We start from the raw sequence: 18963 nt of genomic DNA, 5'->3' as shown, positions 1-18963 counted from the left end.
GTGTCGGCAATCGTGCCATAACGTTAAGAGAGAGGTTAAGGAATAGGTTAAGAACTACTTAGCGATAAGAACGTTTTGGGGAACCAGGCCCAGTTCATTTTCACTAAGATGAGCAAGGTAGTTCTTTAGATTGCTTTAAATGGCAGAATTCTGCAATCGTGCTCAAAATTATGCATTTTTATGAAACCTACCTATATTCAAGTGTTGATTTAAAAAAAAGAATGCTTTAAGCTAGAATAAAACAGAATTTTTTTGTTTAAAATTAGAGGATCTGATCTTTATTTTTTTGTATTGCATATTCAAATATTCATACAGCAAAATATACTGGAGGCCAGCAAATATTAGTGAAAATCATCTTAATCGCAACTTAAAAAAAAATGCAGACGGGGAAAGACTTTTAGCAGTGAAATTTTAACATTATTTTATCATTAATAATTACAAACATTTTTTATAGAAACATAAAAAATTCAATGAGTTTTAATGGGGCTGCATCAATACTAAAATATAATAACATTTTTCTTCTTTAATAAGTGTTTGAGGGAGGCAGAGAATTAGAAAACCTTGAGGGAGGATGGGATGTAAAAATCAGGAATCAGGAAGAGAGAGACACATTAAATATGATATTCTCATTGAGATCCGTGTCATCCACACTCAGCTATTGTAAGTGTACACCAATGCCCAGAGGATGTGTTTAACCTCTCTCTGCAGAGACAATCCACAGCCTAATCTTAGTAAGCCTTAGATTAAGGCATCAGCTTTTGTTTAACACTCCTACTCAGCCTTGGGAACACTGGGAGTTGGCCATGTGGGCATGGAGCGAGAGATGTGCTGGAGTAAAGAGAGAAGCAGGACTGTTTGTGGATTGAAATATGAAAAAAAAGGAGAAAATGAAGGCCCTTTCACATGACCTGTGTCAGGACTTCAGCACACTGCTTAACACAAGCATCGTACACTGCTGTGACCTTCACATGAAAAGCATCACGGAAGGGCGATTCTACAAGGTTGCTAGGTAGCAAGAAGACAGGATGTGTGCACAGTAAAACTGTTAAAATTGTGTTTGTGTTTAAAATAAAAAAAAAGGGACTCATCAAACCTAGTTTTTGGTGATTAATGATGAAAACTAGCACTAAAAAAATATATTAACTAAAAAAAGGAAATGTTTGCAAAGAGAAAAAAAATATTATTATTATTAACTATTAATGTGCATTAAAATAAAAAGCATAATGAATTCGTAAAATAAATACAAAAGTAGTTCAAAGGTTTGGATTCTGGAAGATTTTTTAAGAAATTATTATTTTGAATGCTTAGTATGCTGAAAAAGTATATCACAGTTTCACAAAAATATTAAGCACCATACTGTTATCAACATAATAAAAAATGGTTCTTAATCACCAAATCAGCATATTAGAAAGATTTCTGAAGGATCATGTGACTGAAGTAATGGCTGCTGAAAATTCAGCTTTCCCAACACAGAAAAAATTAAAACTTCAAATAAATTCAAATAGAAAACAGTTATTTTAAATTGTAATATTACTTCCCAGAATGACTGATTTTACTGTATTTTTAAACAAAATAAATGTAGCCTTGCTGAGCATAAAGGACTTTCTGACCCAAACTTTTGAATGAATATGCTTTGTATACATATATGTGTGTGGGGGGGGGGGGGTATAGTCAGACATATCAGTGTTTCAGAGTGAAACGGGATACTAAGCAAGAAATCAACAAATCAACTTTTTTATGTAAAATGATAGGATTATGAAATGTGGGCATTACCATGGAATTCAAGTGCTTGAATGTGCATACCACTACCCTGTTTGTTTTTGGTGTAAAATACTGCCTTTGATGGATAGTCACTAAATTAAGGGTTTGTGTGGTTTCTTGTGGTGCCATCAGCCAATCAGTGTTGCCAGTCATGATGTAATTTTCCTGCAGCTGCAAAGTGAATGGCTCAAAACAACCTGGCTGCAGATCTAAGCACCCAGAATTTGGCAGAATTTGAAACGTGTACTTCCAGGTGGTCCTGCGGCAGCCAAGCAACTTCCAGTGAGATGGGAATGCTATTAAACAGCACTCCCTGGGTATTTTAGACCTGCCGTCACCAAGAAATGTCATTTCAGAGGAGGATCAAGTTATTACATTTTGACGAATGATTACAAAGACTAGCATTTGTTTTTCCTTGCAGTAATGTGCACTGATGAATCATCTACAATGAGACTAAAGAGATGCTTTAAAGTAAATGGGGTCAAATTTGATGTCATGTTGACTTTAAAGAAGAGAATAAAGCATGAGAACTGAAGACTTTAGAAGGAAAGAGAGAAGGACTGGTGGTGGGTATAGAGAAATAGAGGGATGATGCTAACCCAGTTTCCTTATATGGTACTTGGAGAGATGCCCGCAGAAAGACAGAAGGACAAATCCCAGAAATCAGGAATGACAGAGTGTGAAATCCACAAAAAGGGCAAGAGAAAAGAACAACTAGAGGAAAGAAATAAAAGAAGGTTATGATAACAGTGGGCACACATTATAAGCAGATCAATGCAAACACACTGGTACTGATATCTCAGTTTGCTGTATTCAAATGACAGCTAAAAATCTGATTGACAGCATGTGGAAATGAATGTGATCTGTGATGTGGTTCTGTCTATATGTGATCTGTATTGGATTAGCAAGAGCAAGAGTGCATCAGCTGTCATACTGATGCCATGGTAACGCTATGACAACAGATATTCGCCTGTATCCTCAAGCAAGTCACCCAGATAAGATCCTAAGCGGACTGTCAGTCTCAGGGAGAAAGGGAAATTCAGTTGAGCAAACTGTTAATGTTTGATTAGTGTATCTTTTCCAAATAAGCTCATGTCTAATAAGTTCTTCTTTTCTGTTGTCATTTACTCACCCTCATGCCACTCCAAACCCCAATGACTTTTTTTTTTCTTCTTCTGTGGAATACCAAAGGAGAATAATAGTAGAAGGTTGATGCTGCTGCTTTTTTAGTGCAGACAAGGAAATGTGTGGAAAAACAAATGTGAAATGAGTGCTGTGGATCTGGAAATGACATTCCATGAGCACCGAATTTCAATTTCGCAACTTAAATTTCAGTGCTGTTTTTTTTTTTTTTTTTTTTTTTTGTATTTGATAGCTACTGGTCACCATGATTTTTTTTTATTATTATTATTGGCTGAACTCTTACTTTTAAAGGGGACATCAGATGCCCATTTTCTACAAGTTGGTATCATTCTTTAGGGTCTTCATAAAATGTCTGTTACATATATAAAATTTCTCAATGGTAATGTAAAACAACACCCTTTTTACCTTGTCAAAAACAGCTCTGTTCACAGCGACCTGTTTCGTTGCACGTCTCTTTAAATGATAATGAGCTCTGCTCACCCCACCCCTCTCTTCCATGGAAGAGGAAAGCCGATTTGCAAATAATCATAAAACATATAAAGTGTGAGTCCATTTGAACATTTGATTTGTCTCTTGCGGTTTCCATCTGAGATTTGATTTATCATTTGCGATGTTGGTTTGAGTATTTGATTTATGATTTGAGCTTTTCATTATAGATGACAGGTTTATACTGGGCTGATAATGAAAATTAAATATCAAATACAAATGATTTAAAATTTTGATATAGTTCATGCTTCCCCAAATGAGGAAATTAAATTGCATTTGAGCATTTGAGAAGCCATTTTGAGAGTTTTTATTATGTAATAATTTGAGCATTTGAATTTTTATTTTATTTTTGTTAGAAAAAAACGTCCATACACTACAGCTGCTTATGCACGGAGAAAATGGCACTGAAATATGCTAATACCAGATAGACCATCAGTAGCCATAGGCGGGGCTTGAGCAATGTGATGTCATATTGCTCAGAAAATCAAAGCGCCTTGATAAATTAGACTGTTTACGTTTTGAGGGGGGGGGGGGGTTAAAAAAAATGTGAATGGATTTTTGTCATTGTTGGGTGGTTGGGTCTACACACATTTCTTTGTGAACACTATGTAAAAGTGAATTTTGCATCCAATGTCCCCTTTAATATATTATAGTATCCCACAGTAGCAATTCTGCTATTTTCCCTCTTCTCTCTAGAAACAATGACCTTGTTCCTTTTCCAAACAGCCCCTTTAAGGCACATGATGTGTACAATGAATTATGAATATTGTTCTGTCACTATGGACTGGACAGTATATTGTAAGTACCCAGTCCACTGAGAGAATTGGTTTGGCAGAAGAGAAGTGGGCCAATGCCTGGGGCACTGCACTGCCAGTGAAATGTCCAGTCCTATGGGTTGTGTGATACCATCCTGCTCATAAACAACACAATCTCGCGACCAATTCGTATGTATTTTACAAGGTGGCTAATTTGTACAAATTTGTACGACCTCACTCGTACGATTTTATATGATTTATCTAAACCCCAGTGTTGGGTAGGTTTAGGGGCAGGGTTAGGTGTAGGTAATTCGTACAAATTCATACGAATTGTGCAACTTGTAAAATACATATTATTTTGCAAAAATCTTATGAATTTGTACAAATGTGGTCATACGAATTCGTACGAATTAGCCACCTCGTAAAATATATATGAATTGCTGTGAGATCGGGCTGTCATAAACCACAGTTGTTCCAGGTGCACCACCCTATGAATCATCACAATATGGAGATGTTGGTTATCTGCATTAAAATTTCTTTGTTCAACCAGCTTCAACGGCCAAGTCCAACAGCAAGACTTGCACCAAAATTAACAGTATGGAAATTCATATTGATTTTAATCTGTGGATGGTTTCATAAAGTGCTTAGACGAGTCTTACAAGTTTAATTTATTTATTTTATTTATTTGTCATAATCTTTTTTAAAGGAATAGTTCACCCAGAAAAGAACATTTGCTGAAAATGTACTCACTGTTGAGTTTGTTTCTTCATCAGTACAAATTGGGAGATCTTTAGCGTTTCAGCACTTGCTCACCAATGGATCCTCTGCAGTGAATGGGTGCCATCAGAATGAGAGTCCAAACATCTGATAATCCACAAGAAATCCACATAATTCCAGTCCATCAATTAACGTCTTGTGAAGTGAAAAGCTGTATGCATTTTAACTTTAAGCTCTCGCTTCTTGACAAAATATGAGTCCATCATCCATAAAATTGCTTTCTTCAGTGAAAAAGTTATCTTGTCTGACACAAGAGAGAAATATGCACTTATCAAGCCAAAAAATAAGTCCAAAACTGTTCCCAACAAATCATTATTTTGATGTGAGAGGACAATAGGGGGTGGTCTTTTTCACAGGAGGATGTGTTTATGGATTATGGATTTTGGCTAGATTTTGGCAGTTAAAAGTTAAAATGCTTTAATGATGGATTTGTTTCTTACAAACATGCAGCCTTTCACTTCATGGGAGTGATGTGGATTACTTGTGGATTATTATGATACCCCACGTGGGTAGTCTCAGCTTCAGACATCATGCCCACGGACTGCTGGCTGAACGTCTGATGCATATGGAACACAAAAGTGGAAACACTTCTGGAGTTTCGAAGTCGTAATCAGATTGGCTGAATTATACAGGATTTCCGGGAGATGTGTGTGTTGTGTTTTTTAACGTTCCACCCGGAAACAAAGATACCGTGGCACCAAACCCCCTCACGAAAGAAGAAAGCCATCATGTTTACATCTGTGATGACAAGCGCTTATCAGGATCAACTAAACTTTGGGTTCTCAAAAGTATGTGAAATATTTAAAGTTCACGGCATAGAAACTTTGAAGCCTCAAAACGTGATGCTGAAACGAAATGAACTATGTTTGGTTGTTTGACATGTCGGTAAAATGGCCTCATGGGCGGGCCTTGGCCAATGAAAGCTGCCATGGATTCCAGACCTTCAGCCGTCAGTCTGGCTACGTGAGACTACCACTTGGGTAACTGCTAGTTCTTAAGACACTCTTATCATCGTGGCTGTGTTTATGCAACTGGCCCCTGGTCTTTCAGTAAGGTCACTGACATTTTTGGTGTTTTTTTGAGCTATTCAGACAAGACTAATTTTTCCAGAAAAGGTCATGTAAATTTGGTACACATATTTTAAGACTTAAGCAAAACACATCTGTGTTTTCCTCTCACAACCTCAATAAAAATTATAGAGCAAATTACCTGCTGTTTTTTGGCTCAAGTATCCTCTCAGAAATGTAATTTCTGGAAGCTGTATTTTTACAATGTTTCTTCTCATTTAATTTGACCTTTGTCAAGTGCTATAATTAAAGTAAATTTTGTCCTTGTGCACAAATCTTCTGGCTGCCAGCTTTCTGGGTAAAATAACAGTTGGTGGTTCAAGTACTGCTGGCATCCAATCTGACGTAAAAATGCCATCCCATCTTTGATCAATCTTAAGACTTCATGCAGTACACATATAAAATAATAATATGCAGAACTGCAGTAAACATATCAGTATATTTATATTTAGATATTTAGATATAATATGTAAATGTACACTACCAGTCAAAAGTTTCTCTTACACTCACCAAGGCTGCATTTATTTGATCAAAACTACAGTAAATTTACAGTAAACTGTTTTCTATATTAATTTCTAGATTTTAAAATGTAATTTATTCATGTGATGCAAAGCTGATTTTTCAGCAGCCATTACTACAGTTTTCAGTGTTGCATGATCCTTCAGAAATCATTTTAATATTCTGAATTGGAACATTTTGAAAACAGTTTTTGCTGCTTAATATTTATGTGGAAACTGTCCATTCAAAAACCATTAAAAAAGTAGATTTAACTGTTATTTTAAACTGTAATAATCTTTCACAATTCTATTGTTTTTACTGTATTTTTGATCAAATACATGCAGGCTCAATGAGCATAAGAGAATTCTTTTAAAAACATTTTAAAAAAATCTTATTATTCCAAAATTTTGACTGGTAGACTATACATGAATAGTTTCATACTGTAATATTGTTGTTGATTTGATTTGTTTCAATGACTTGCAGTGCTTCTCTGCGATTGTATTTGTTTTCTCAACACCTCAAGGCAATCTGTGGTGTTTGTGTGGTTTATTATTTGACACCCACTATAGACCGCAGAGGGTTTTTGACATCACTAAGTGCCTACATTTTTTGGTGCTCTATTTTTCTACTAGAAGCTTTTGATTTGACAGACTCCCGGCTGCCACGGAACGTCTGTGTCTACATTGTTTACACATTATATGATTTCCTCAGGAAACAGACATTCATACCATTCACTTCAGCCATCATCTCTCTTTCCTCTTTTATTTCTCCCTCTTTCTGGAGTTTGATTTTGTTATCAATCTTTCTCTCTCCGTCTCCTTTTGCTTTGAACTCCTTGTCCCCGTCCCTCCCTCCGTCTGTCTTCCCCTCAAAGTCAGCAGAGCTGTTTCATCAATTAAACATGTAAGCACTTCACTTCAACAACTTCCATTAATCCACTCTAAAGACCATGCTTTTTGTCCTCTCTAGCTACAGCTTCTAGAGGACGAGTTCAACTATGCATCTTAATTTACAGGTATATGACATGACAATGACAGCTCCATCTGTGTTTAGTGAAGATGATGTTGCCTTGGGGTTTTTCTGCTGGTGCTGAACACTGACAACGTCTTGCTGCTTTATCCGTTTCTTTCTCATTATCTATGCCAAAACTACAGCGAAATGCTTGCTGGCGATGTCACTTTTAGAATATTTGTGGCATATCAATTCAAACAATGAATTAAAAGGACAGTTCGCACAGTTTGTTACTGTACATTTATAGTAACTTACCAAGTATAGACTCCAAAATATAAAAAGAATTATCCACAAATTTAAGTGCTTTTTAATAGTATAATTTAAATAAATTAAGTAGTGTTCCTGTAACTCAAACAGTAGTGCATGGCTCTAGCAATATGGAACTTTTTTTTTTTTTTTTAAATAAAGTAAAATCCCAACATGCATTGGGGTATGAATAATTAACAAAGTTGCATTTTTGCAATTGTGTAATTTGCACTGTTGCTTTGGTTTATGTTGTTGTCAAGTTTGGTAACCTGTTTTATAGCACCTTGGTTTCATTTTCTACTCAGAATATTTCATTTGTGTGCACAAATTAGCCATTAGTGTTTTGTGTGCTATGTTTTAAAGTTGTGTTTGTCCTGAACACACATTTTAAAGTCATAGTATTTCCCAGGCTAGACAATATACATTCAGCTTTCCACATCATTTCCACAGCACAAAATGTGTCATAAAGTCAAGTCAGAAATTTGCATTTATTTTTCATTAAAATATTACTAGGTTATTCTAAATCCCATTTCATCGTATTTGGAATTTTACTGCATATCTCCAGTGAAGTACCATAAAAGTTGTCCATATAAAGCTATTATACATCTTCTGAAGTCATACGATGAGTGGGGAAAAATTTTAAGTCATCTTTCCCTTTAATCGCCATATTTAAATGTTATATACACTGATCATTAAAACCACCTATTTAATATCATGTAGTTCAGCACAACCCATAGATGCTCAATCAGACTGAGAATTACTTACGCGCCTGGTCTTCCTTTTGATCTATAAGAAAATGTTAATTATCAGACAAAGCAACCTTCTTCCATTGTCCCATGGTCCAGTTCTGGTGTGCTTATTGTAGCCAATGAGCAGGAAACTGTGATGCATTGTGTGATCTGACACCTTTCTATAATGGCCAGCAGTTTTTCAGCAATTTGAGCTACAGTAGCTCTTCTGTGTGATCAGACCCAGTCATCACTATCTGGCCTTACCTTAAATGTACCATTATGGACCCTTTAGGTTCAAAGGTGTATCTTTTAAAAAGGTACCACCCCAGAGAGTGAGAGTGTAATATATCCCACCTATTGAGATTTGCCACTGTTATTATACTGTATAATCAATGTTATTCACTTTACCTGTCAGTGGTTTTAATTTTGTGGCTGATCGGCGTATAATTCTCAATATTGAAAATTAGTGTGATTGTGTTCTATGGAAAAAGGAAAGTAATACAAGTTTGGAATGAAGACAGGATTATTATATTTGTGTGAACTATCCCTTTTTAATGATTGAACAATTTTTTCATTGAATACAGTAGCTACTCCATTTTTGTTCCATTATTTTGCACAAACTTTGAGCTCCTTTAATGGTTGACACTGAGGCATTAATTGAACTCCAAATTTTTTATCTATCTATCTGTGTGTGTGTGTGTGTGTGTGTGTGTGTGTGTGTGTGTGTGTGTGTGTGTGTGTGTCAGTTTTTCCAGAGTTTTGAAACTCTTCAGAGCAGGTGTGTTGTAGTTGTGATGTGTTAAGGATTTGAAAGCATCATGGCTGACAGTATCACTGCTGCTTCAACATTGCGGCTTCAGAGCGCTTCGGATATGTCAAGAGTTTTCTAGTGAAATATTCATTATGTCTTTTTTTCTCTCTTTCTCTTCCTCTGTCTATTTTTGCCTTTTTTTTTGTTTTGTTTTTTTGTTATTCCACAAGACAAGAGCCCTCAAAACGCCACAATATGCCCCACAAAATATAATTAGTGAAGCAACACTAAAATTTGATGGTTACTCAGAAATTCAGGCTTTTATGTCCCTGAATAATTTCCATTTCCCCTTAGTAAAAGGGTTAGAGTGGCATTTGTGAACTCAGAAAAATTAGGCATTAGACAGAGGATGAGATCTTTTAGCACAGGCAATGATGCATAATAACAAGCACTGCTTTTACCACACATTCACATGGATCTTTATGTCTGTGGATGTTAAATAGTTTAATAGACTTGGTTTAGTAACTCTTAAAAAGGTATCTCTGTGACATTCAGTGCCAGACTTCTGCTGTTTGAGATAACACACAAACTTTTCACAGATGGAACCAACTCAGACACTGAACTCCATAACAAATGATTACTTTATGAAAGCAGACAAAGTACTGTATTTTCTGCTCGTCTTCTGCTCTGGAGTTTCTTCTTCTTTTTTTTGGTATTGATATCATTTGTTTCTCATTGAATGTAATTGCTGAAAATGCAATTCATTAATACAATGGCTTGAAAAAACTGCATATATGATGAGCATGTTTTTAATTTCTGAATTAAGACTCAATTTGCTGTTTTTAGAAAAGTGATCAGTCCAGATATTATGAAAAAAAAAATGTTTAAATATTTATTGATGGTGTAACCAACATGCAGAAGAAGAAAAAAACACAAAAACATGGAAAATGTTATCTGAAGAGCTTCATGTTATGTCAAGGAGTGTCTTAACACCAACACAAATGTATAGAGTACATTTTTAAAAACTTGACATGTTTTAAACTAGAGTTTACTCTTTTGTTTTGTTTTTTTACGTAATCATGGACACTTTTACTTGTCATTGATTTTCAGTATGTGATGTTGCATTCCAATCTGTGAGGTATCATGTTTTATGAATGCAATCCCATTAGGGCATACTGAACAGATATAACCTGTCTCAGCTGTGCTGGTGCATTTAGCGTTTATACATGTATACGACTGAAAATGAGATTCTCTCATTTTCGTGATTTTCTTGTAAATTCTGGTATTGGAGCACGAGCAGTCTGAACAATGATAAATGTTTCCTTGTACATTTGGCAATCATTTTAATCAGTTTAAGGAAAATATTGTGGTTCCCCCCTAAGCGCTGTTCTCTGTAAGCTATGTGCACCTGATAAATCTCGTTCCTGTGTCTGTCTGCTGCAGATTCTGCTGGGGGAGCTCGCATCCTTCTTAACTAAACCTGAGGCCACGCAGGAGAAGACAATTGTTACGGCTGACTGCTGCTATTTCAACCCGCTGCTGAGACGCATAGTCCGCTTTCTTGGTAAGCAATGCTTCGATTTTTTTTTTTTTTTTTTTTTTTTTTTTTTTTTTTTTTTTTTTTTTGTTCTTATGCAAATCGTTAATCTTTCAGACACAAAGCATCAAACTTTTTCTTCTACATTATGATTTTTGGGTCTGTGTGTTTGTGTGCAAGCACCTTACACTACTGTTTAAAAGTTACAAAGGTTGCATTTATTTTAAATACTGTTTTCTATTTTAAAGGAGTAGTTCAACATATAATTGCAGAACATGTATCCACCCTCAACCATCCAAGATGTAGATGAATGTGTTCCTTCACTGGAACAGATTTGGAGAAATTTTGTATTACATCAGTATGTGAAAATCCTCTTATAATTATCAAGTGGTTGATTAAATGATTTCTTCCTCTTGTTCTCAGGTGTGTATTCCTTTGGCCTCTTTACCACCACCATCTTTGCTAATGCAGGGCAGGTAGTGACAGGAAACCAGACACCTCATTTCTTGTCTACTTGCCGCCCAAACTACACAGCACTGGGCTGCCATTCAGTGGTGCAGTACATCACAGAGCGGCGAGCGTGCACCGGAAACCCTTACCTTATCGCCTCCGCCCGTAAATCTTTCCCCTCCAAGGACGCGGCGCTGAGTATGTACTCAGCTGTCTATACAGTGGTGAGTACATCCAGGACAAGAAATCAAACATGACACAGCGTATTAAGAAATCACAGTCATCCTTTACTTCAGTAATGCTGATGTTTTAACTGACTGAAGAGATGACAGAGCTCCTTTACAATGATAATTCAGAATATATGGTCATGACCCTGCTGAAAAAAATATAATATCAGCATATCTGACTGTTCACTAGTATAGCTGGATTCTGATCCCCAGTTTAGCATTTAATTAACCAAAATACAATACATTTTTAATATATTTTTACAATATGTACTATATCACATGTTTTTATTATAATTACTAATGTTAAAATAGCTTTCATAATTTTAGATATTTACTTTTTTTTTTTTTTTTTTTTTTTTTGCTGTGATGGCAAAATCCAAATTACAATATTGTTTCTTGAATAAAAATACAATAAAAATTACAGTTTAAAATTAATTACATTTTAAAAGTTTACAATATAATTTCTTAAGACATTTTTATGTTTCCGGGTAAAAAATTCATGATTCCAAAATATAATAATATTTTAATGTAGTAAATGAAAAGATATCTGTCACAATTATGGATCTTTTTGTTCTTTGTGTGCATTGAGTTTGGTCATCCTGGATGTTTTGTTCTATTGCCTTTCGGTTCATTCCCTCAATTGTCTCCTTAATAGTTAATAGCTCCTCACCTGTTCTGTTTTCTCCTGATTACGTTTGTTGTGTATTGAGTCTCCCTCCTCAGTTCATTCAATGCCGGATATTATTTGTGAATGCTGCTTGTGTTTCCCTGTGTTTTGAATGGATCTTCATTTGGGATTATTATTCAATTATATATTGGATTACCTTCGTTTTTGTGTGTCTATATTCTGCACAATATCATTTCTTAAGACATTTTTGTTTTTGAAAGAAATTCATAATTCAATTCCCCAATTTAGCATTTCATTAATATACAGGAGAAGAAAATATTGTAAATAATTGTTAATGTTTGAAATAACTGTTTTTATTTATACATTTTTTGGCTGTGATTAGCAAAGTACAATCGGCAATGTAATGCCAAAGCCATTACTCCAGTTTACTAAGAAGTTTGTGTTATATAATCCTTAAGAAATTATCATAATGTGTTGATTTAGTACTCAACATCCTTCCATTAGCACACTTGAAAACGATTGTGCTGTTTAATGAAGTATGGATATGGCAGTGCAGTGTCTTGTACACTTAATGAAGTATAGTAGCATGTTTAGGCACCGACGGCCCCCAAAACTCTAAACACGCCCCTGCATTTGTATATCTTGTAAGTCTTTGTAAAGTTCCAAGTCAAATTTTAATTTTAAAAAAGGCCAAAAAGAAACAAGCTCCTCTAGAAACCAATTAGTCCCATTAGTGATGTTCTTTTGAGGGACGAAGACTATTTCATAAACTACTGGATCTAACCATCACAGACAGAAGTGGATGCCCAGGCAACAAAATGAGAAGAACATAATTTGAGAAACAGCTTAATTAAAACTCCATTGAGCAGCACACAATAAACTCCAGCTTCATCTGCAACAGTGAAGAGAAGAGATGCTGCTGGCCTTCTGGCAGTGTTTTGAAGTAACAACACATGGAAAATAAAAATAAAAGGAAAGAATGGGCGAAATAACTTAAAAATAATAGACAAGAGCATGATGCATGAATTAATCTACAGTACATTTGGGGTGTTTGAGGTGTTGTATTGCTGAGCAAATAGACACGATAGCAAAGTGTATTTTGTGTTTTCTGCAGATGTATATAACTCTGGTATGGAGGACTAAAGGCACAAGGCTGACCAAACCCACTCTCTGTCTGACTTTCCTCTCATTGGCTGTTCTGGTGGGCATCGTGCGTGTAGCTGAGTACCGTAACCACTGGTCGGATGTTCTAGCTGGATATCTCACTGGAGGAGCCATCGCTGCTTTTCTGGTGAGAATCTGCCAACCTTGGAGACCAACAAACACCATAGCCAGGCAGTTTGAGAATATACACTACCATTCAACAGTTGAAGAAATTAACTATTTTTATTCAGCAAGGACGCATCAAATTGATCAAAAGTGACAGTAAGGACATTATTTGTGTTACTAAAGTTTTCTATTTCAAATAGTGCTGTTCTTTTGAGGTTTCTATTCAGCAATGTATTATTGTCTCAACAAAAAATATTTAGCAGCACAGCTGTTTTCAATATTGATAACTGATATTAAGAAATAATAATAATAATAATAATAAAAATGTTTCTGGGGCAGCAAATCAGCATATTAGAATGATTTCTGAAGGATCATGTGACATGTAAGACAGTAATGATGCTGAAAATTCAACTTTGCATCACAGGAATAAATTACATTTTATGTAACTTTATTTTAAATTGTTGAAATATTTCATAACAAATAAATGCAGCCTTTGTGGGCTTATAAGGCTATTTCAAAAACATTTTAAAAAATCTTACTGACCCCAGTGTTTTGAACAATAGTGCATACATTGCATTGCATGTACCACATCGCCGAATAGCTGGAATCTGCATCATAAAGTTGCATCATGAAGCCTTGGCTGGCTTTGGCAAGTATTAACATATAGCTAAATACATTTATCTACAATTGAAAAAGTTCAAAGAAAACCATCACAAACTCATCCACTTTGGTTGAACAAGGTTTTGTGAAGGAACAAGAATGACATAAAACCCACCCCAAAATAATGAACGAGCCAGAATGCCACCTGGATTGCACACATCCTTGCATACTATCTAGGATGGATAGAGTGTGAATTGGGACACGGTTAAAGTCTCACGCCATGTCAGAGGGTAAAACAGGTCATTACTCTGAGCACATACCTGTTAATACTAGTACTCAGATGTTTAGTGAATCTGCAGCTAATCCACTTGCTTTAGATTCCATCCTTCATCCTCTTAAAACAAGTCCAATCACAACCATGCCAAGGTTGAACATGCTCTGGGCATAAAGCCTTAATCCACAAGAAGCAGACCCTGCGTTGTCATACTGTAAATGCTTTGCACGTTTTTGGTGTCATTATTAACCCTTGCTCTTGGTTCACCTCCAGGTCACGTGTGTGATCAATAACTTCCAGCAGACCCAGTCTCAGCTGCCACCCTTACCGCCCCCTGTGCACCCTCCACGCCCAGAGCCCTCGCTCAACATGCCCATGGTGGCCATGCCCTGTGTAGAGAGTCCACTCGAAAAGTTAAGTGGCCCTCAGGTAAGGGTGACGGGTGGGTGCAATGGACACCAGGAAGGCGTGGGAAATCTAAACAAGAGCTAACAGCTAACTGTACTGTATAATAATGTATCTAATCCTCAACTGAAAGAGGTCTGCTGCCCACATACTTGGGGTTTTTAAATAGCCATGAATGGGATCATATATCCAGAATGTGGTAATACTGATATTATTGGCTCTGAAGAGGAGTTTGGTGCATTGTTTTTTTTCTCATTAGTTCGGTTCCAAAAACTAGTTAGCAGCCTACCTAGACAGCATTTTAAGGCATCATAGGTGTGCTTTAGAGGTAAAGGCTGCTCCAAAAAATATTATAGCCTCCTTGTATTAACCAGATTCTAAACAAGTATTGCATCCAGGGTCAGAGATGAACTTTTTCAACAGGAGACAACATTTGCCCTCTGGCATTGATTTCCAGGGTCATATTTTTACTTTGTAAAGGCATTTTTGTAATGACCTTATTAGATGTGTTTTGCATTTTACTTCAAATACTTAACTTTAACCAGTTGCTTCAATCAGTCGCAATACTGTAGACCAGGGGTTTTCAGCCTGTGGGTCCAGCACCCCTTGAAGGTGTCATCGGATGCTACATGCATTTTTACAAGTTGTTTGAACTGAAATGTGTGCTGGCAGTGTGTGTACACAACCACCTTATAATGATAGAAATCCACCAAGCGTTTTTTTTTTTTCTCATTAAATCATTTCCCTTTTCTCAAATCGAGCTGATCTCAGATGCCTGTCTGTGTGACGTCCTCTCCCACGATAGTTTGACAGTAGTGTTTCAGCACAGACTGGACTGGCGTCTTACCTTAGACCCGCCCTGAGTGAGCAGTCATGAGCCTGCCATTGTTTCACCGCCGGAGCAGGCGTAGACAAGAATGTCCCTTAAGCGATTGAGGTGTTCTGTTGTTACAGAACAGTAGTCATTTACTCCCGACATCTGAGCTGCTGAAGTGGATTACATTTGTTTTTGAAGGGAACGCGCCCCAGATCTACATAAATGCGTCTATGTTCGCACGAATCATTTGTGATCAAGCTTCACCAACAGAAGAATTTAGTATAAGGCTTTTTAATGAATCTTTCCAAATCGCCTTTCCTAATAATTTGCTAATTAGCAAGTTTCATGATGCAAGCGGCTAAAGTAAACAGTCCCTCAGAGAGCAGCTGGAAGAGAGGGGCGGGGTCAGCAGAGCTCATTAACATTTAAAGGAAAATACAACAAAACGGCTTGCTCTGAAAAGAGCTGTTTTTGATAGGGTAAAAAAGGTGTTCTTTTACACTACCTTTGCAAAATTTTAACCAAAGACTTTACATTAAGACCCTAAAGAATCATATCAACTTGTGGAAAATGGGCATCCGATGATCTCTTTAAGAAGGCAAGCAACTGTTGATTCAGAAGCACACACTGGAGTGAAACAGCTATGAATAAAGATTTTCCTAGCAAAATCCACTAGATGGGGCAATTTGACTACTCTCCCAGCTAGTCAAGTGAAATCTTCATTGGATTTCTGAAGTTTGAGAAAAAAAGAACAAAAATAATACCAGAGATGGTAAAATGGTTAAACCGACTGAAAAACAGGCTCAGCCGTCACACTTAATTTGGGTTACTGTTTATATTTTTAATGTTTCAGTATAACTAACACCGTCTACACCAGACACAGTAAAACCCATTGTAATCAATCGACACTGAATGGCAAATGAAATTAGATTAACGTAGGGGGCGCATGTCCTAAAAGGTTGAAAACCCCTGTTATAGATAATAACATCTTATCAACATCAACAAAAGCCATATTTATACTGCAGAGATGGAACAGAAGCTGCATCTGACACAGCATTTATGTTTATTTACAGATTGTTTAATGCTGCTCAAAGGTGGCATACGTTCATTTACAGAACAATTGCATAATATAAATAACCTACAAAAAAAAGTAAAAAAAAAAAAAAAAAAGAACTGTTATATGGTAGAGCTGCAATATGATGAAAAAAATTGTAAATGTAGGGGCATAAAATCGGAGCATTTTTTGACCCTTTTATCTTGAATTTGGGAAGCTTTTTTGTTCATTTAGGTGCCATTTTTGCCCCAACCCACATTAAATTCATATTTTGAAAAAATTTCAATATTTTGAAATGTCACTTTGACCCTGGTCTCTCCCTTCTGCACTCTTTCAGAAATGTTTTGTTTTCTATCCTCAGCAGGTTCCAGGGGTTTTGTACACAGGCATCACATGACCATCAGCCATACCTGGCCCCCGCCCCTCCCGATGTCCTCATCCACTCACGTCGCTCCATCTCCAGCGCAGTCTAGACATGCCTTCAGAATATTCTACCTGCGCTCGCCCTAGACCCTCTCTCACAAGATCATACTCCACTCAGGTCTAGAGGCTCCCCGTACTCCCCTCTACTGCCCCCTACTGACTGACAGAGACAATGACAGCAATAGCCACTCATTTGAACTGGGATTATTTTGTATTGACTGCGTTTCATATTTGTCTGAATCCTCATAGTACCTGTCTCTCATCTATTGGGTGGGTATTTTTATTTGTATTTTTTAATTCAAGGCTAGTGTTCCAACTGATAATAATCTTTCATCTTTGTAAATTTGCAGTGTATTTCCATCAATAATGCCAGACAGTGACATATAAACATTCTGTGTACATTATAAAAAGGTTTTCTCATCTAACAGCCATACAGAAACTGAATATCAACTGTGAAATTTAAGATTTAAATTAACATCTACTGACATTTAAGAGTGAACGGAAGAAAATCAATTCTATTTTTTGGAAATATAGATTGGTAGGATGTAGCAAACTACTAGTAAGCTTATTTGAAAGATATTAAATAGATTATTAGCGCTATTTTTATGGCTAAGTATTTGAGTTTAGTATCCATGGAGCAAATTATTGCATTATTCAGAAATAGGGTTATAGAGAATCAAAACTATAGCTGTACAGAGAGGAGACTGTAATATATTTAAGAAAATTTCAGCACCTGCTAGGTGGGATGTAAAGGAAACAAATATGTACAGGATGTAGCAAATGTTTTATATCTTACATTGTATAAAATGTGAATGCTTTCCCTTGGAATTTTCCTAGAATTATTGGCAGGTTAAGTCAATTTGGTAATATAATCCAGAACCAAAAATACAGAGACTATAAGGAATTACCTCAGGTTTCATCCTAAGGTTAATGGGAGACCTCTGCCAACTGTCCGGGTCTCACCATAAGATTATATACATTTTGTAAATAACTGTTTTTCACATTATTTTTTTGCCATTTTACATACAAATTACTGTTTTCAATAAACAAATTCATTCTGTAGAATTTACTGAATGTGTTCAAGCTCATTTCTGATGTTTTTTTTTTTTTTTTTTTTTTTTTTCTTGAGATTGTGAAACTGAACTGGTGGAAATATTCTGTAAAGCTTGTTGTCAGACATTTTGTCTATTGATGTTATTGGCTGTTTTTTAAACCAGCATTTTTCTACATATTACATCCACTGAAGTGAGATAAAGCCTCTGTATGTAACATGGTGCTTGAATGTGACTGTTCAGGTATAACCCTCCTTACATTTTGTAAAAAAAAAATAATAATAATAATAAATTGTTCAATATGAAGATAGATGACTCTTGCAGAACAAGCTTATTGTTAATTAAACATTTAATTAAAAGCAAATGGCTTGAATTGTTTTATTGCAGTTCGCCCCCTGATATATATACAAATTACTGAGGCTCTGGTCCTGTCATGTGATGGTGCATAAAGATTTTACAAATTCAAAACCTTATTAAAACAATATATAGATATATACACTACTGTATACACTACCCGTTAAAAAGTATGTAATCTTAATTTTTTTTTTTAATGTTTTTGAAAGAAGTCTCTTATGTTCGCCAAGGCTGCATTTATTTAATCAGTACTAAAAGAAAAGGTAATATTGTGAAATACTATTACAGTTTAAAATAACTGTTTTCTATTTGAACATATTTTGAATCATTTATTGTAATTTATTCCTGTTGTGGTAAAGCTGAATTTTCAGCATCATTACTCCAGTCTTAAGTGTCAGAAATCATACTAATATATTGATTTGCTGCTCAAAAAACATTTTTGAGCAGTGTTGAAAAAGTTGTGCTGCTTAATATTTGTGTGGAAGCTGTGATACATTGTAAGGATTCTTTGATAGATAGAACGATCAGAGGAAACAGTGTAAATGTTTTGATAATTTTGATGCTTTTTAAAAGTGTTTTAGGAGTTGTATAGCAGACATTGCAGGGCACTGCTGTTATGTGTTATTTCATCTCAGTTGTCTATTTTT

The 18963-nt window shown here is 35.8% G+C and overlaps 1 protein-coding gene across 7 annotated transcripts in view; it reads left to right on the top strand.

Moving 5' to 3' along the window:
- LOC109053339 (phospholipid phosphatase-related protein type 5-like) overlaps positions 1-18321 on the top strand; it is a 46813-nt gene extending 28492 nt beyond the window's left edge. For 2 of the 7 annotated variants that reach the window (XM_042757741.1, XM_042757744.1), the window contains 5 exons: positions 10670-10790; positions 11187-11437; positions 13183-13359; positions 14485-14624; positions 16849-18321. In XM_042757741.1, coding sequence (XP_042613675.1) covers positions 10670-10790; positions 11187-11437; positions 13183-13359; positions 14485-14624; positions 16849-16960 — 801 coding nt within the window. In that variant the 3' untranslated portion in view covers positions 16961-18321. Of the gene's footprint in view, positions 1-10669; positions 10791-11186; positions 11438-13182; positions 13360-14484; positions 14641-14842; positions 14852-16848 lie in introns of all 7 variants that reach the window. The other 5 variants (XM_042757743.1, XM_042757746.1, XM_042757747.1 and 2 more) reach the window with 4 other exon arrangements.
- The last annotated feature ends 642 nt before the right edge of the window (positions 18322-18963 follow it).

The sequence above is a fragment of the Cyprinus carpio genome, chromosome A6, assembly GCF_018340385.1.
Source record: "Cyprinus carpio isolate SPL01 chromosome A6, ASM1834038v1, whole genome shotgun sequence".
In the NCBI taxonomy this organism is placed as follows: Eukaryota; Metazoa; Chordata; class Actinopteri; order Cypriniformes; family Cyprinidae; genus Cyprinus; species Cyprinus carpio.
This window is presented reverse-complemented; position numbering and strand designations above follow the sequence as displayed.